General features: G+C 52.9%; 2 protein-coding genes across 2 annotated transcripts in view; one reads left to right on the top strand and one right to left on the bottom strand.

The window, feature by feature from the left end:
• The window catches only part of CAMKK1 (calcium/calmodulin dependent protein kinase kinase 1), a 52,590-nt gene extending 42,765 nt beyond the window's left edge, over positions 1 to 9,825 (top strand). The window contains exon 15 of the mRNA XM_082776564.1: positions 4,642 to 9,825. Coding sequence (XP_082632690.1) covers positions 4,642 to 4,714 — 73 coding nt within the window. The 3' untranslated portion in view covers positions 4,715 to 9,825. The remainder of the gene's footprint in view (positions 1 to 4,641) is intronic.
• A 2,981-nt stretch (positions 9,826 to 12,806) lies between these two features.
• On the bottom strand, positions 12,807 to 13,884 carry MIS12 (MIS12 kinetochore complex component). Its single transcript, XM_082776337.1, has one exon. It carries the CDS (start codon positions 13,784 to 13,786, stop codon positions 13,160 to 13,162), a length of 627 nt encoding a protein of 208 aa, XP_082632463.1. The 5' UTR covers positions 13,787 to 13,884; the 3' UTR covers positions 12,807 to 13,159.
• Positions 13,885 to 14,013: the final 129 nt, after the last annotated feature.

Here is a 14,013-nt window from a genome sequence, read left to right on the forward strand (position 1 = left end):
CCACGCTATGGCTGGTTCCTGCCTGGAGAGAGAAGGGCACTTCACCATCTGCTCTGAACAAGTTCATTTGATCAAATGTAGCTGTGAAGATTTTGGTTAGCTACATTATCAAGGTCTAATCACTTTTAAAACTCTCTTTTGACCTTCAAGACAAGCTGTATGCCTCCATTTTGTCTTTTGTATCCTTTCTGAGGATAACAGTTCAATTCCTTTCAGCTCACACAACCAGCGTCTTTCCCTGCCTGTACTCATTGTTTGGTTTCAGTCTCCTTGTGCAGGACAGTTCCAAAAGGCTTCTGAAAACCGTATCTAATTTCCCCTGTTGTGCTGCTGTGTCAAGTGCCCTTGGTTTACCAGAACACGTCAGGTTAGGCACTGGTCTACGGTCGTGCCAGGCTGGCCTCTGCCCAGCAGGATAAATGCTTAGAGCTGCTCTGAAAAAAAAATGTTTCAAACAAACAAACAAAAAAACAACTAGTGAACACTCTGAATGTTCCAGTTCTCTGCTGCGCTAACCCCTGCACCTAATTCTCAGCCTCCTGCAACCAGCACCAGTTTTTGTCAGTAACAATTGACTTGATCCTAAATTAATTCACGCACAACTGGAGCTTTGAGAGCCCATCTCCAAACCCTTCTGTTTAACCGCAAGGCCTTGGCTGGGGCTCTTCAACAAATAGTGTCGGTTATTAAATGCTACAGCAGGGATGTTTTTTTTTTAAGGAATGTGGATTATTATTTCAAACCTTGAAAAATCCTAGACTGGCTCAATCTAATTAAGGTGAATTAGATATAAATAGGTTTGTTGAACCTAGTGAAATTGATTTAAAGTGAATTGGCTCTAAATGGGAATGTTCATTGTTCGGTGATTTCTCGTGATTAGTGTTACTTCCACAGGGGCATACCGAGCTAGACGCTGAGGTCGTTCCCCATGCCATCAAGTTCTTAATTCAGAGTGGCTTGTTGTGTAGTTAAATCTCCCCTACTATTCATATAAAATCTAATATCAGTGCAAATGTTACAAATAACTTATTTCAACGAGCACAGCACTGTAAATCTGGATGGCTCTGCATTTCTAGGACCAAGCAGGAGCAGATAATAGTGCTGTAGCAAGTAGGATCTGCAGTTACTGCATGTCAGGCGCTGTTTCCACGTGCATAGCAGGACAGGTTCTGAACCCCCTCTGGAGCCCTGCTGTTTCTGACCGGGACCCACACGTTTATCAGAAACACCGCACTCAGCTGGATGGCTGCAGCGTGCCAAAGCCGTGCAGGATGCTACAGGTCTTTGCTATCCATCACTGGTGGGGAAGGTAGGGAAGGCCAAGCAGAGGGTGCAGTTTCTCCTGGTTGCTTTGATGTCACTGCATTTGGCGTCCTGGTTTTGTTGCACCCCACCCCGAGAAGAATGGCAGCATCACAGCCATGCTGCTCTCCTGTCCACACGGAGTCCACCCAGCTGCTTTCTGAGTTCCCAGTATCTCCACCACAGGGCTTCTCCTCCCCAGCGACGCAGTCTCTAGAGAGGTGAATCAGCTCTTGTAATATTGCAGCTCCTTCCACTTACAGGTAGAAAATGACTTCTTTGTATTTCTGTGTAAGAAAAAACAAAAGTAATGAGAAAATCTCTCCAATTTCACGTTCAATTTATTTAATTAGGCTGCATGTGAAATTGTCTGAGCCCCACTCACTGGCACGTCAAGTGTCTTGCATCTGTGCCCATATTGAGAATACATTTTGCAGGAAATCCTGTGACAGCTGAGTCTGCTTTCTGGTGCTTGATGCCTACTACGTGTGTTCCTTAAAATGGATCTAGCTTTTAAGAAGATAGGAAGAAAAAGGAGCCAGTTGAACTCCTCACTCTTCAGGATTCAGAGGGGAGGAAACAAACAGTAAATGCCTTGGTTGAACTTTCCTTAGTTTCTGCCTGATCTCTGCACTACCCGTGAAGCGTGTGCCAGGCTCCGTTCTTGGAAATGCTTCACGCAGAAGTTGCATGGGCAGAAGTCTCAGCAGTGAAGGAGGTCTTCCACGTTTGTCACGGCCTTTGTTTCCTTAGAGGACATCATTAAGACATCAAGGATTTGAAATAGTTTATGAATAATTACTGTCAGGAGAGGAAGCTTTTTCAGCTCTCCTCAGAGCTGGAGGACGCAGTGCTCTGCTGGGTGCTGTTCACAGCTGTGTTTAGCAGCACTGAAAAGCTAAAAGGCAGCTGCTGGAACGGCAGGCATAGAGACCAGGTAACCAGAAGGGAACTAAAAGGAAGGTGCCCCCTTTCAAAAGCTCTTTTACAATATCTGCCTCTCCCCCAGGAGCACCCCTGCACACCTACCAGCTGTGTGCGTGCTGCCAGCTCTGACTTTAGGGCTGGCTGGGGCTGGGTGTCCGGGCAGCACCGGGATGGGGCAGCCACCCCCAGCCCTGCCTGGCTGCAGCATCTCCCAAAAGGCACAGGGCACATCCAGGGCACTCCCAAAAGGCACGTCCATTCATCGTGCCTTGCAGATCTGCAGAGCAGGGCCAGGTTCTGCCCGGTGTCTGTGGAAGATACCTGTCGTTTATTAATTCCCCCAGTTGCAGAATACAGAGGTATTTTTTAAGCCAGCTGTTTGGTGTCCAAAGCTGAGTTCTAGGTTTCTGTTAGTGTTTGCCGTATTTCTTCTGCCTGCTCCAGATTTCTCCTAATTGAGTCAGCGCTGGCTTCACTACGTTTTATTATGCTCATTTATTGCAACTACTACCTATCAAATTAATTGCAGTGTTTTGACAGACCCAATTCACTTTCCCGTTACGGCTGCTACTGCTATTGATGAAGGGTGGTTGCATGGGTGATCAGGCTCTATTTAAAAGCCTGTCCTGCTTCCAGGCTTCCCCAAAAGGGTGAGAGAGTTGTCACTACCTATAGGGCCTTTGTGATCATGTAGGGTAGGGACAAGAGAGGAGGGAAAAGTGGTTAAAACGTGGCTGACAGCTGAGCCGGGTCTCAGGCCAGGAGTAGCTTCTCCCAAAGCGGCACAGAGGTACCTTCATCGTGGGGGCTTTGTGCTGAGAAGGTCCTGGGGCTTGCTGACACAGAGCAGGTCAAAAATACGCTGCAGAGATCCCACTAGGCCAGCCAGGCTTTCAGCATCAGCTTTAACAAGGAAATGGCCACAGGCTGTGTTTGAATTTGTCAGGCATCTCCACTTAAGACAGCAGCTGGTGCCTGGTGTCAGGCTCTGTAGTCCCCAGAAGGTTTCAGGTAGATAACACGTGGATTCTGTCAGAACAGTCAAACCCAACCAAAAGCCACATCAGTTTTCACTCCAAGGAGACAACTGCACCTTGTGGAAGAGCTGTGCCCTAGGGTGCAGGTAGGTGTTATTGGGGTCTGACTGAGGACCAAGGCACGGGGTTTTGCTCTGGCAAAGACACCAGGAGCGTTCAGCAGTGGTGGGAGCTGGAGCGGATTTGTTCCAGTGCTGCCAGTGCCCATCCTCATCTCTCCTGTGGGCTGCGAGTGAACATGACTGCTGCTCCATCCTCTGTTTCACTCCACTTCCTAGGCTCGTTAGGTGCAGAAATACAAGCTCGTTTGCCGGCTGCCATCATCTTCATGATCACTTTCTTCCTTTGTCTCATTGTTTTGCTCTCAGGGACAGATTCCTCTTAAACACATCTATATATTTGCATCCATCTTTAAGGTAATTCAGTGTTTGTGTTTCCCCTAGGTGCTGTAGAAATATGTGTCCTCCCCTCAGCCTGTGTGATTTGTGCAGTAGTGAGAGCGTTTGGCTCCATCCTTCCTTCCTGTAGGAGCAATTTTACTGCAGTAGCTGTGTGTGTGTGTGACACTAATGCTTATGTATACTTTTTATTATTGCCATTTCTTGTTCTTTGGTGTCTCCTCCTCCTTTTGGGAGGGAGGCGTGAGAGAAGCAGAAAACAGTTGGGTTTAAGCAGGACTGCTCAGACCCACGTACAAGGGGCAGTAACGGAAGGGTTTTGGAAAGGCTGAGGCTGAACCTTGGAGTTTGGGCTCAGGCTGAATCTGGTGGTTCAGTGGAGCTGCTCTGCAGCTTCACCCTGTGACGGCTCTGGGCTGACCAAAACCACTCATTCTGCGTGACCAGCCACCCAGCCTCAGCCAGGGCTTCTTAGAAGATCATTTTTCAGACCAGTTACATAGACCCTTCTATTAGCAGTCCATCCAATTAGCTGGTAAATAGCAAAGTAACCTCCAACGCGAGCTACAGCAAACCATTTAAAAACACTGCAGACGGGGCTGTTACTCGGCCTCCCGGCAGGGAAGTGCTGCGCACCCTGAGTTTGGGGACAGCTCTGTCCCAGGGCTGTCAGAGGCTTTCCTTGGTTTCTTTCTTTTAGAAAACTGGCACAGGCCTATCCAGGGGAGTGTAAAGCTCTGTCCCCAGGGCATGGAGACCAAGCAAGTGAAGTGCAAAGCCCTGTAGCGCTGCAGTGCATCAAGCTGGAGTATCGCTGAGCTGGTTGCACGGTACCAGCACACCAGGCTGGCTCATTGCTATTCCCTCCTAGTATTAATGCTGAGCCAGGTGGAAAAAACACAGCCAGCTTCATTTTTTATTTTTTTTTCCCAGTGATGCGTGCCTCTAACCTCTCTGTTTCTGTGCTGTTCATGTAGAAAACAAGGGAGCAGAGAAGGAGGCAGGGACCCGGAGCTGCCTGACGTGTGTGAAGATGAAGCGACGTCCTGAAGCCGCGTGGCGCCGCAGGCTGCTCGCTCCCGTGCTGCTGCTGTTGTGCCCATCACGGTGTTGTCTAGCACGCATCCGCCCTCATCGCCAAGTCCGGGGCCTGCAAAGCAAAAAACAAACCTGACCAACCAACCTAGCAAAGCCAACAGGAGGAAAAGAGCAGCAATAAAGAAAAGAGTGGATCCTGGGGTAGCTCAGCTGGCAGAGAGCTGGCTCGGCCTCGTGGGCAGCTGCGTTCCTCCCGCGAGGTGTCCGTGCGCTCCTCCATGTGTGCCTTGCTCTCCACTTGTGCTTCACGTGTCAGCTTTGTAGATGGGTGTCTTGACGAATGAATGTGGTTTTATTTGTAATGCAACAAACCAAACGTTGTCCCTGGGGTTGTTCGCCCTGGAGACCTTTTTCTTGCTTTTTTTGCATTCTCTATTTCAAAGATCAGGAAAAAAAAATGACAGCGATGTCAGGTCTTATATCAGAGGGCGACTGTTGTAGTTAATGCACAGGTAAAGCACTTGTGTATACCAGGACATGGTCCTGCTCCTCTTGGAGTTAGTGGCAGAATATCTGTTGACAGCAGTTGAACGAAGATGAGATCTTCCTTTTGGAGTTTGCACTGTCGATCTCTCTGCCTTTCTTTTTTTTCTTCCTTTCCTCCTTTCTTTTTTCCCTCCCTTTTCATCCCTTAATTTTTGCACGGTGTCAATCCTGACAACACTGATAGCTCCGTTCAGGGCAGCATTGTAAAGGACGAGAACTAACGTGATGCTCCCTGGAACGTGCAAGGAGCCTCTGGATGCTGCAGAGATCTGGAGCACCGGGATGTGCTTTTACACATAAAGGCTTCGTGCGCTGGGGACATCTGCTGATGAAATGGCTCTTCCCAAAGAGCCGCGAGGTCACTCCATCAGCTGCAGCCAGGCCTGTGCGTGTGCATGCACTGAATGCTGAAAAGTGGCAGGTTTGGCGTTCATGTCATTTAGGGGTGAATTCCTTTCTCACTCATCTCCTAGCTCCTTTAAAATTGCATACCTGATGCTTTTAAACTGATCTCCTGATAAACGGCCCACACTGGGAGAGCTCTCTAGGATGGAAAACGTTGGTGGAGGGTTTTTAGACGAAGGGAAGCTACAGAACACAAATGAGATCAATTCAAAACTTGGTCTTGTTTCTTAAGGCTTTAGTTTTTGATTTTATTTTAGGACTGATTGTTATGCACGTGCTGATGCTGCTGTTTTATCCATAGTTTGCTTCTAACCTTGGGATTAGAAGCTTCATCTCTACATTTTGACAACAGGTGAGAGATGGCACTCAAAGGGCAAATGCAGTCACTGCAGTGGCTGCTGACTATACAGACTGTGCATAATCAGGAATTTCACTCTTGCACTCCAAGAGCAAAAGCCAGTGACATCCATCCATCAAGAGACACGTCAATATTTTTCCTGGAGCTTTAGAGGGTCTGAACGTGCCCTGGAAAGCCAATGGGACTGAATCCTTCTTGTACTTAAAGGACACGATTAAATTTGGTTCCTGCATAATCATCTTACAGACCTTTTTTTTAGGTGAACTGTGAGGGCTTGGGACTTTTAGTTCCCTGTTTTTTTGTGCCAGGGGATACGTGTACAAGGATTAGCAGTGTATAGCAGTTTTCCCATTCTGTTTGCTGTAAGTCTGTTTCCCAACATCGTTGCAGCTGAGCTTTGCTCCCAGTGCCTTCTGCTTGCCGTCCCCAGCCTGCCACCTCCCCACCCTCCCCTCGGCTCGTCCCCAGCAGCCTCGCAGTGCCAGCAGGGAGCCCAGGAGCAGTCACCAGCCTGGGCTCTGCCCCACGTCCTGCCTGTAAATATCAGCCGAGCCCTGCGGTTTGGGAAGTAGCGTTGTAGGTGAGGCATTTCATCAAGGAGACCTTCAATTTTAAAATCAAGCAGCAGGATTAGATCCTGTAGGTGTTGCTGCTCTGGGGCTGGATTCATCGCATCCAGGCACTAAATGAAGCCTGGATGTGCACCTCACCTCTGCATGCTCCTACGCTCGGCACCCTCCGGGGGCTGTGGCTCTGCTCCCGCTGAGCGCCGCGCGACGTCCCCACGCATCGGAGTGCTTGAGCACGTGCTTGAGCCACGTTGGCTCCTAACGAAGATTTAAGCACCTGGGGAGAGGGAAGGAAGACTGGGATGGAGCCTCGGCAGGTCTGAGAGGGCACCGGGGGCTCTGAAATGCAGGAGGGATGAGTCAGGACGGCCTGAGCTGCCTTCATGGAGGGGACACTCTGTGCTTGCAGTGGGTGTGTGTGCACAGCAGGACCACGCTGCTTGTTTCTGCGGGCTGCAGAGAAATGGGATCTCTAACCAGGTCCCTGGGGACTGGCCCCAGAGGCAGGAGCACGGCCCCAGGAGCAAAGGGAGTTCTCAACATGAGGCTGCTGAGGTTTAAGAAATACTTCGGTGCTGCTCAAAGAGCTCCAAGGCTGCAAGTGTGGTTTTATTTATTGTATTTTTAACAGACAGTAAGAAGAATTCGGGAAGGGGGAGAGCTTTGCTGACCCAGCTGGTTGTTGGGGTTACTCTAAAAATGCTCACGGGGTGCGGTAATGGGGTGAGGCTGCAGGAGGCTGTTCTCAGCCTCAGTGAGACCAACCAAGCCATCCATTACAGTTTGGCTGTGTCCTGTTCTGGCAGTAACTAGAGCACTGCTTTAGTTTTGGAGGGTGATGGGGGAGAACAGGCGTGTTTCCGTGATTATCATTGCCCTTTTTGGTGAAAGAAATCCTTTGGGAGGTGTTCCCACAGGAAATGAAATGAATTAACCAGCTGAGCTTTTGTCAGACCCTTGCTTCTCCAGCAAATCTGCCAGCCGTGGGGGTTTTCCCTTTGTACCTGCAGAAGGCGCGTTGCAGGCAGCAGGCTGAGAGCTGCACAGGGCAGACAGGAGCAGCAGCGCCAGCAGCAAGAGAAACGCTTGGCTGTGTTCAAAGGCTTGGGTTGGCTTCTGCGAAGATATTTTCTTAGCTGAAGCTAAATTCTTGCTCATTTATATGGGTGTAGGGCGGCTGGGAGCAGCGCTGGTCCTGCTGTGAGGAGAGGAAGAGAATAAAGAGAGAATTCACTTCACACTCACATCTCTGGCAGGCTGGCCCCTAAGTTCACTCCAGGACGTTGTTCCCATTAGCTGGGTGCCCGAATATTTGAATATGGGTGTCTGAATGTTTCAGTATGGGTGTCTGAATGTTTCAATATGGGTGTCTGAATGTTTGTCTGGGTTCTCTGTGAGCAAGGGATAGGATTTGGCATGGCAGGGCTCCTGTGAGCGGTGTGAGGAGCTGCTGGAGGCACTCGCTGATGCTTTAAAAAAGCAAACAGTCCTTTTGTTCCTCTCCAAATCCAACGTTTGTGCTGTGCCCGTGAGACCCAGCTCCTGACTGCTCTGAGCAGCTGGGTTGTGCAAAGGGCTCCTCTTCCCGAGGGCACACCCAGCCCCGGGCAGCGTTGCTGGGCCCACATCGAGACACTGCGAGGGAGATTTCTCTTCTGGAGCAGTTGCACATCTTTGTGATCTCTCTTTTAAGAATCCCGTTTGAATACCTGCTGTGTGAAGGAATGCTGCAGCGTGTCTCTAACGTTTTGGGCAAGAATACGTCACTGTCAATACCACATTTGCTTGATGAGCTTCTCCGCTGTTTAACGACACACTGTGGCGGATGCACGAGCGACAACTCGCGGCACTTCGGGAGCTGCCTCAACCAGGGGATTGCAGTGACAGCCCCGAGAAAGCAGCGTGGGGAACCGTGGTGCCTGTGTGCAGTCAGCCCTGCAGCAGGAGCACGGCTTGAGCCGGGGAGCAGAGAACCTGGGCTCGTAGCTAGCCCCTGGGAGGATTTTTCAAGGTGTGGGCAGGGCTCAGGGGCGCTGACTGTGGCACAGCCTGGGCAGCCCAAGGCCTGCGGCCACCTCCAGGCACGAGGGAAACGAAATCACCCGCAGCACCACGCGTGTGCTGTCTTTTTTTTTTTTTTTCCAGTGCCTTGAGATACAAGAAGCAATCTGCACAGCAGCTGGGTTTTCTGGACAGCCAAGTGCCACAAACGTCTCTGCCATGTTCCCGTTGTAAGGCGGAGGGTGGGTAAGGCCAGGTGTGGCCCACGCTGGTGGCATCAGCAGTGTCCTAATCCATGCTGCGGATTAGAGACACGCTGGGGTTTGAAAGAGGAGAGCTCAGTGGGAAGCTGGCGCTGAGGAAGCGGTGCAGGGCGCTGCTGCGGGTCCAGCCGGGGATGGGACCTGCCTGGGGCATCACCGGGGGTTGTGGCACTGTCCTCCATGCAGAGAGAGGTTGGGGTTGTTTTTTTTTGGCCATGGACACCATGGCAGGTTTGTGTATCTTCTCCATGCATGTCCCTGTGGTACGTGCTGGGCAGCCTGGCTGTGCGAGTTAAATGGATTATTTATGGTGCTCAGCACCTCCGCCGGGGATTTCCAGGAGCAGAGCCCACATCTTCGCTGTTGTCACCATCATTCTGCTTGGTGTGGCTGTCCTGCTGCAATGAAAGGGTGTCCTGCTGCAGTAACTGGGGGTCCTGCTGCAGTAACAGGGTGTCCTGCTGCAGTAACTGGGGGTCCTGCTGCAGTAACAGGGTGTCCTGCTTTGGGGAGAGGCGATCTCAGCGGTGTGGGGCGGTGCTGGCAGAGGAAGGGCAGGAGCTGGGTGAACGGGAAGGCATCTGCCAAGGAAGGAGGGCTGCAGGCGGTGGTGTGGGGCCCTGCCACGCCTAGCAGGGGGTCTGGAGGCTGGAAACTGATGATTTCCTGTGTATATTTAACCTGCTCTGGGTACCAAACTTCCCCCCCTTACCAGGGCGTGCGTGCTGTGGTGTTTGCTGAGACGCCCAGGCCCTCAGGTAGTGACCGCAGGCATTGGTAGCACGCCAAGTGTTCCAAAAACCTCTGTAAATTCAAGCAAAAAGACAAACTGGGACCTTTCAGGATGTAATTCCGATCCTCTGTGCCGTAACCTCGCTGCTGTGCACCTGGTTCATACGCCTGGTCTGTTGGTGTTTGAGTCTCTCCTTCCCCTCGCTGTTAACTCCTTGGCTCTGTCCGTGCTCCGCTCTGACTCCAGCATGAGGTCAGCACCCTGGTGGCACGTGGCCGTCACACTGTAAATATGTACCATGAATAGAGAGGCTATTTTTTGCATGCTTTTGTACTCTAGAACCAAGAAGAAACTGACAATAAAGGCCGTAGAAAGGAGGCTCGGTGTGCGCGTGGTTCCTGAGGGGGCAGCGCGCGGGCGGCTGCTGCTCTCTGGCGTTAGAGGCCTCTCGGCAGCTGCAGGGCAGAGCTGCCCCCAGCCCTCCTCCTGCTCCTCTCCGGCCTTGTCCCCTCCCTGGATGGAGTTGTTTTGCCTCAGGTGTTCGCTTCCAGTGCCTCCTGCCACGTGCTCTGCAGGAGAGTGGGGCTCTGCTTTACTATTCTGCCTGGAGAGACCCAACGGCTAATTGTAAGCACGGTAATTTATCGGTCTGTAACTTGGCAGCACCTCGTGAGCCTGAATCTAAAAGGATGCGAGTCACAAGCTGGGCGTAGTGAGCTGACCAGCACGGGTTTGATCAAGTTTTGTCCGTGCGCTGTGATGCCCTGGGCTGTGTTTGCCTTCCTGATGCCTTCACAGCCAGGTCCCAGCGAGCCGCACAGGACGAACCGTGACAGAAAATGCGTCATGCCTCACCTGCAGCAGCTCCTCGCTCGGGCTGCACGCTGCAGACCCCACTCCCTGTCCCCTCCAGTCAAGCCACGGCTGGTGACAGGAGCGGGGAGACCAAAACCTCCCGGCCAGGACACGTCCCCACTGCTCCTTGGCAAGCAAAACCCGCTGGTTATTATGGAAACTTCGCAAAAACCCTACGTGCAACCAGGGATGTAGCCAGCACCACCACCTAGATGCAGCCCTAATTAAAAAAAAAAATACAATAAAATCGGGGGTTGTGTGGATTTTATAAGCCACGTGTGTTGATGTCTCCCATAGGGGTGTGTTTTCAGACACGTCCAGTCTCTGCGCTCTCGTTACGGGCCAGGCCCTCCCCGGGGTGGCAGCGAGGATGGCTGCAGCTCTCCCCAAACCAGGGGACGCGCTGCTTCGCTCCTTTGTGCTCGAGGCAGCCGCAGACAATCCCTTTAAACTTTTATCCCCATTTTTCCCCCAGTTGGGTTTTCTAGCGTGTTTCCAGCACACCAAAGCCCGAGGGAGCAGCTGAGGGGCTGAAACCAGCTTGGGGCAGGGGCGTGCGGGGCCACAGCCATCACGACCGGCCGGAGGAGGTAAGGGCTGTGCCGGGGATGTGGTGTGGGATCGGGGGTGTGGTGTGGGATCGGGGACGCGCCTTGGGAAGCAGAAATGCCCCGTGATGGGGACAGGTGTGAGAGAACGACACCAAGACCCCATTAACACACAAGGATTTCGGCTGCTGTCCAGGCCCCTCTGCTGCATTGGCTCCCCCGTCCTCTCCTCACTGCACTCTGTTAATTTTAGGCTCTCGCTGGGGACTCAGTTGGGGTTTAATCGGGGCAGGGTAACGGCCTGAAAGCCTCTCCTCCTCGTTTTCTCTCAGATTGCATTTCCAAATGGCTTGCTCGAACATAAATTATAATGTCACGCCTATGACCGTGTTTGTTAAGAACTGACTTCTCCCCCAGCACTGTGCCAAATACTAATTATTCGAAATTCAGGTGACACGAGGGAATAATAATCGGAGTAGCAGGAAGAATGACGGGCTGGGGCCATGCAGAGCAGGGCAGTGGGGGAGTTTCCTTTCTGCAGGGCAACGAGAGGAGAGAAAATCCCCGATGGCATGGGGAGCACAGGCTGTCCGTGGAGAGGGCTCCCCGTGCCCACTGCCCCCAGACCAGTGCAGGTCACCAAGGGGCCCGCACACCTCGCGCAGCTCCAGCCTGCCACAAGCCGCTTGTCAAAGCTCTCTCCTTGGGGTTTGTGCTGCTCCCCACCCACCAAGCTGCCTCCAAGGCTTCCCTCTGGCAAAGGCTGCTTAACCTCGCTCCCCTTTCCTGTTGTTTAACCATGGGGAAAAAAAGAAGAGCTGACAAGTGAAAGCCTTCCCTTTGTTCCCACGTGTTTTAAGGATTTTTTTCTTCGCCTAGAGTACAGCAGAACAGGGGAAAGCTGCTCATCGTTTCCTTTTCTAAAGCAATTCCCAGGGAGGTCCTGCGGCCCAGCAGCAAGCGCCAGGAGCTGCCGGCACCGAGCTCTGACCGAGTTTCTTCACTCGAGTGAATCGGACGCTTGGCCGCTAACGCGATCTGAATGCGCATTTTCTGCGCCCCATTTCATTTACTGCCTTCAGGAGGAAGCCAGGGAGGGCGAGCAGTGCAGCCACGCGGAGAGGGAGACCCCATCACCCCATCCGTCCTCTCTGCTCTGGGTCTTGATTTTGTTCCAGCAGCGGGAATTTCTCAGGGCTGTTTGGAGCAGGGCTGCTCTCGCTTGTCCCGGGCCGGCCAAAACCCACGAGAGCATTTGGCAGAGCGGGGGGCTCGCCATGGTCAGTGCAGGGTGTGGGGGAGCATCCTGCGGGCAGCTCCTCCTCGTCCCGTTTGTCCCTTCAGCCCTGCTGCAGGATGGGGACAAGGAGGGATCTTTCTCCTCCTTTTTTTCCCCCTTTGCACCTCGCTGCGAAGAATTTCCCCGTCCCATGCATGTGAGTCCCCCAGGGACGTCGCTGCCGATGTTTCCACCTCAAGATATTTACACCAGGAGGAGGGGTTGGTGTGCGTGCATGCAGAGGATCCCAGCCCATTACCTCAGGATGGCAGCAGGTAAGATGACTTGTTTGGGATGCAGAAAGCTTTTGTTAAAATGTGGAAATTAAAAATAAATAAATAAATAAAAAATCTGATGTCATTGTAGGGAGCAGAAAGGGAAAGGCATCTGCAGAGGGGTGTGGGGTTGGTGCTGCCAGAGCCCGATGTGCCCGGGGCCCATCCTTGGGCTGTCTCAGCTCGGTGCCCTTCACCTTTCACATCAGATCTTTACCTGACCGGCTGTCAGCTGCAAATCATGCTTAGGCATTCTTATGGCTGTATTTATTTATTTTTTTAGTAAATATTAAAGTAAACAAATGCTACATTGTGTTCAAAGTTAACATTAAGGCCGCGAAGATACCCTCTGTCAAGTCATCCCACCAAAAATTCATTTTCAGTCACTACTTTCAGAGCTACACTCGGCAGAAAACCAAGGCTTTGTTCCGCTCCCTACTCCCGTACTTGCCAAGTCGGCACACACTGACAGGGGTCAGCAGAAGCACAGCAGCTTTCAGTCCAGGTGCTGGCAGGATCAGAGGAGCGAAGGCATTGGGGCAATGCTTGCAGGAAGTTAAGCCGCTATCATTACAGGCAAGCTGTCTGCATGCTTTTTGCCTCCTTTTCAGAGCGTCCATCCCAGTCACTCGTCTCCCCTCTTTATCTTCTTGCTTTTCTCCTTGACCTCTTTCAGCACGTCCTGCAGCTTCTTCGAGTTCTGCGTCAGGAAGGTGAAGCTCTCCCTGACGTTGCTGGTGCCGTGCTCCCGGCAGGTGTTCTCCAGCCCCTCGAACCACTGCAGGATCCTCTCCAGCTCGGCCTGGACGGCCTTCTGCTCCTGCAGCTCGGCTCGCAGCGCCTGCCCGGCGGCCGCCTCGGCCCTGCACCGCTGCTGCAGGTGAGAGGCCTCGTCCTGGAGCGCCTGGAACTGCTCCCGGCTGTAGGGGTACTGCCGGTGCACCCTGTCCTCGGGCAGCAGCACGTGCGGGGGGATGCTGAGCACCAGCTGCATCAGCACCTCCTCCATCTTGCCGAAGAGCTGGTCGAAGTGCTCCTTCATGAAGCGCAGGAACTTCTCCGTGCTCTTCCTGACGTCCAGGCGGCTCACCCTGCCGCCCGGCGAGGCCTCCAGCTTCTTCAGCACCACGCCCTCCACCACCGCCATCATCTCCAGCAGGTAGTCCTGGAACGCCAGGTAGATGCGCAGCATGCAGGTCTGCGGCGTGAACCCGAAGAACTGCGCCTCGTAGGCCATGGGGCTGACCGACATGGCGCCGGGGGGCCGCGAGGGGCCCTGAGGGGGCTCTGAGGGGAGCCTGAGGGGCCGCGGGCGGCTCTGACGGGCGCTGAGGGGCTCTGAGGGACGCCTCAGGCGCCGCTTCCCGCCTCGCTCGGCTCCCTCAGCGGCCCGGCCAATCAGCGAGCAGCACCCGGCCGCGCCGCCCAATCCCCGCCCGCTGCGGCTCTCCTGGGCGGGAAAGGCGGGGACGGGGCGGG

The sequence above is a fragment of the Aythya marila genome (assembly GCF_965140915.1).
Source record: "Aythya marila genome assembly, chromosome: 20".
Taxonomy (NCBI): domain Eukaryota; kingdom Metazoa; phylum Chordata; class Aves; order Anseriformes; family Anatidae; genus Aythya; species Aythya marila.

What these genes read in the sequence shown, in the direction of transcription:
- MIS12 (XM_082776337.1), bottom strand. Translation starts at nt 13,786, where the DNA reads ATGTCGGTCAGCCCCATGGCCTACGAGGCGCAGTTCTTCGGGTTCACG.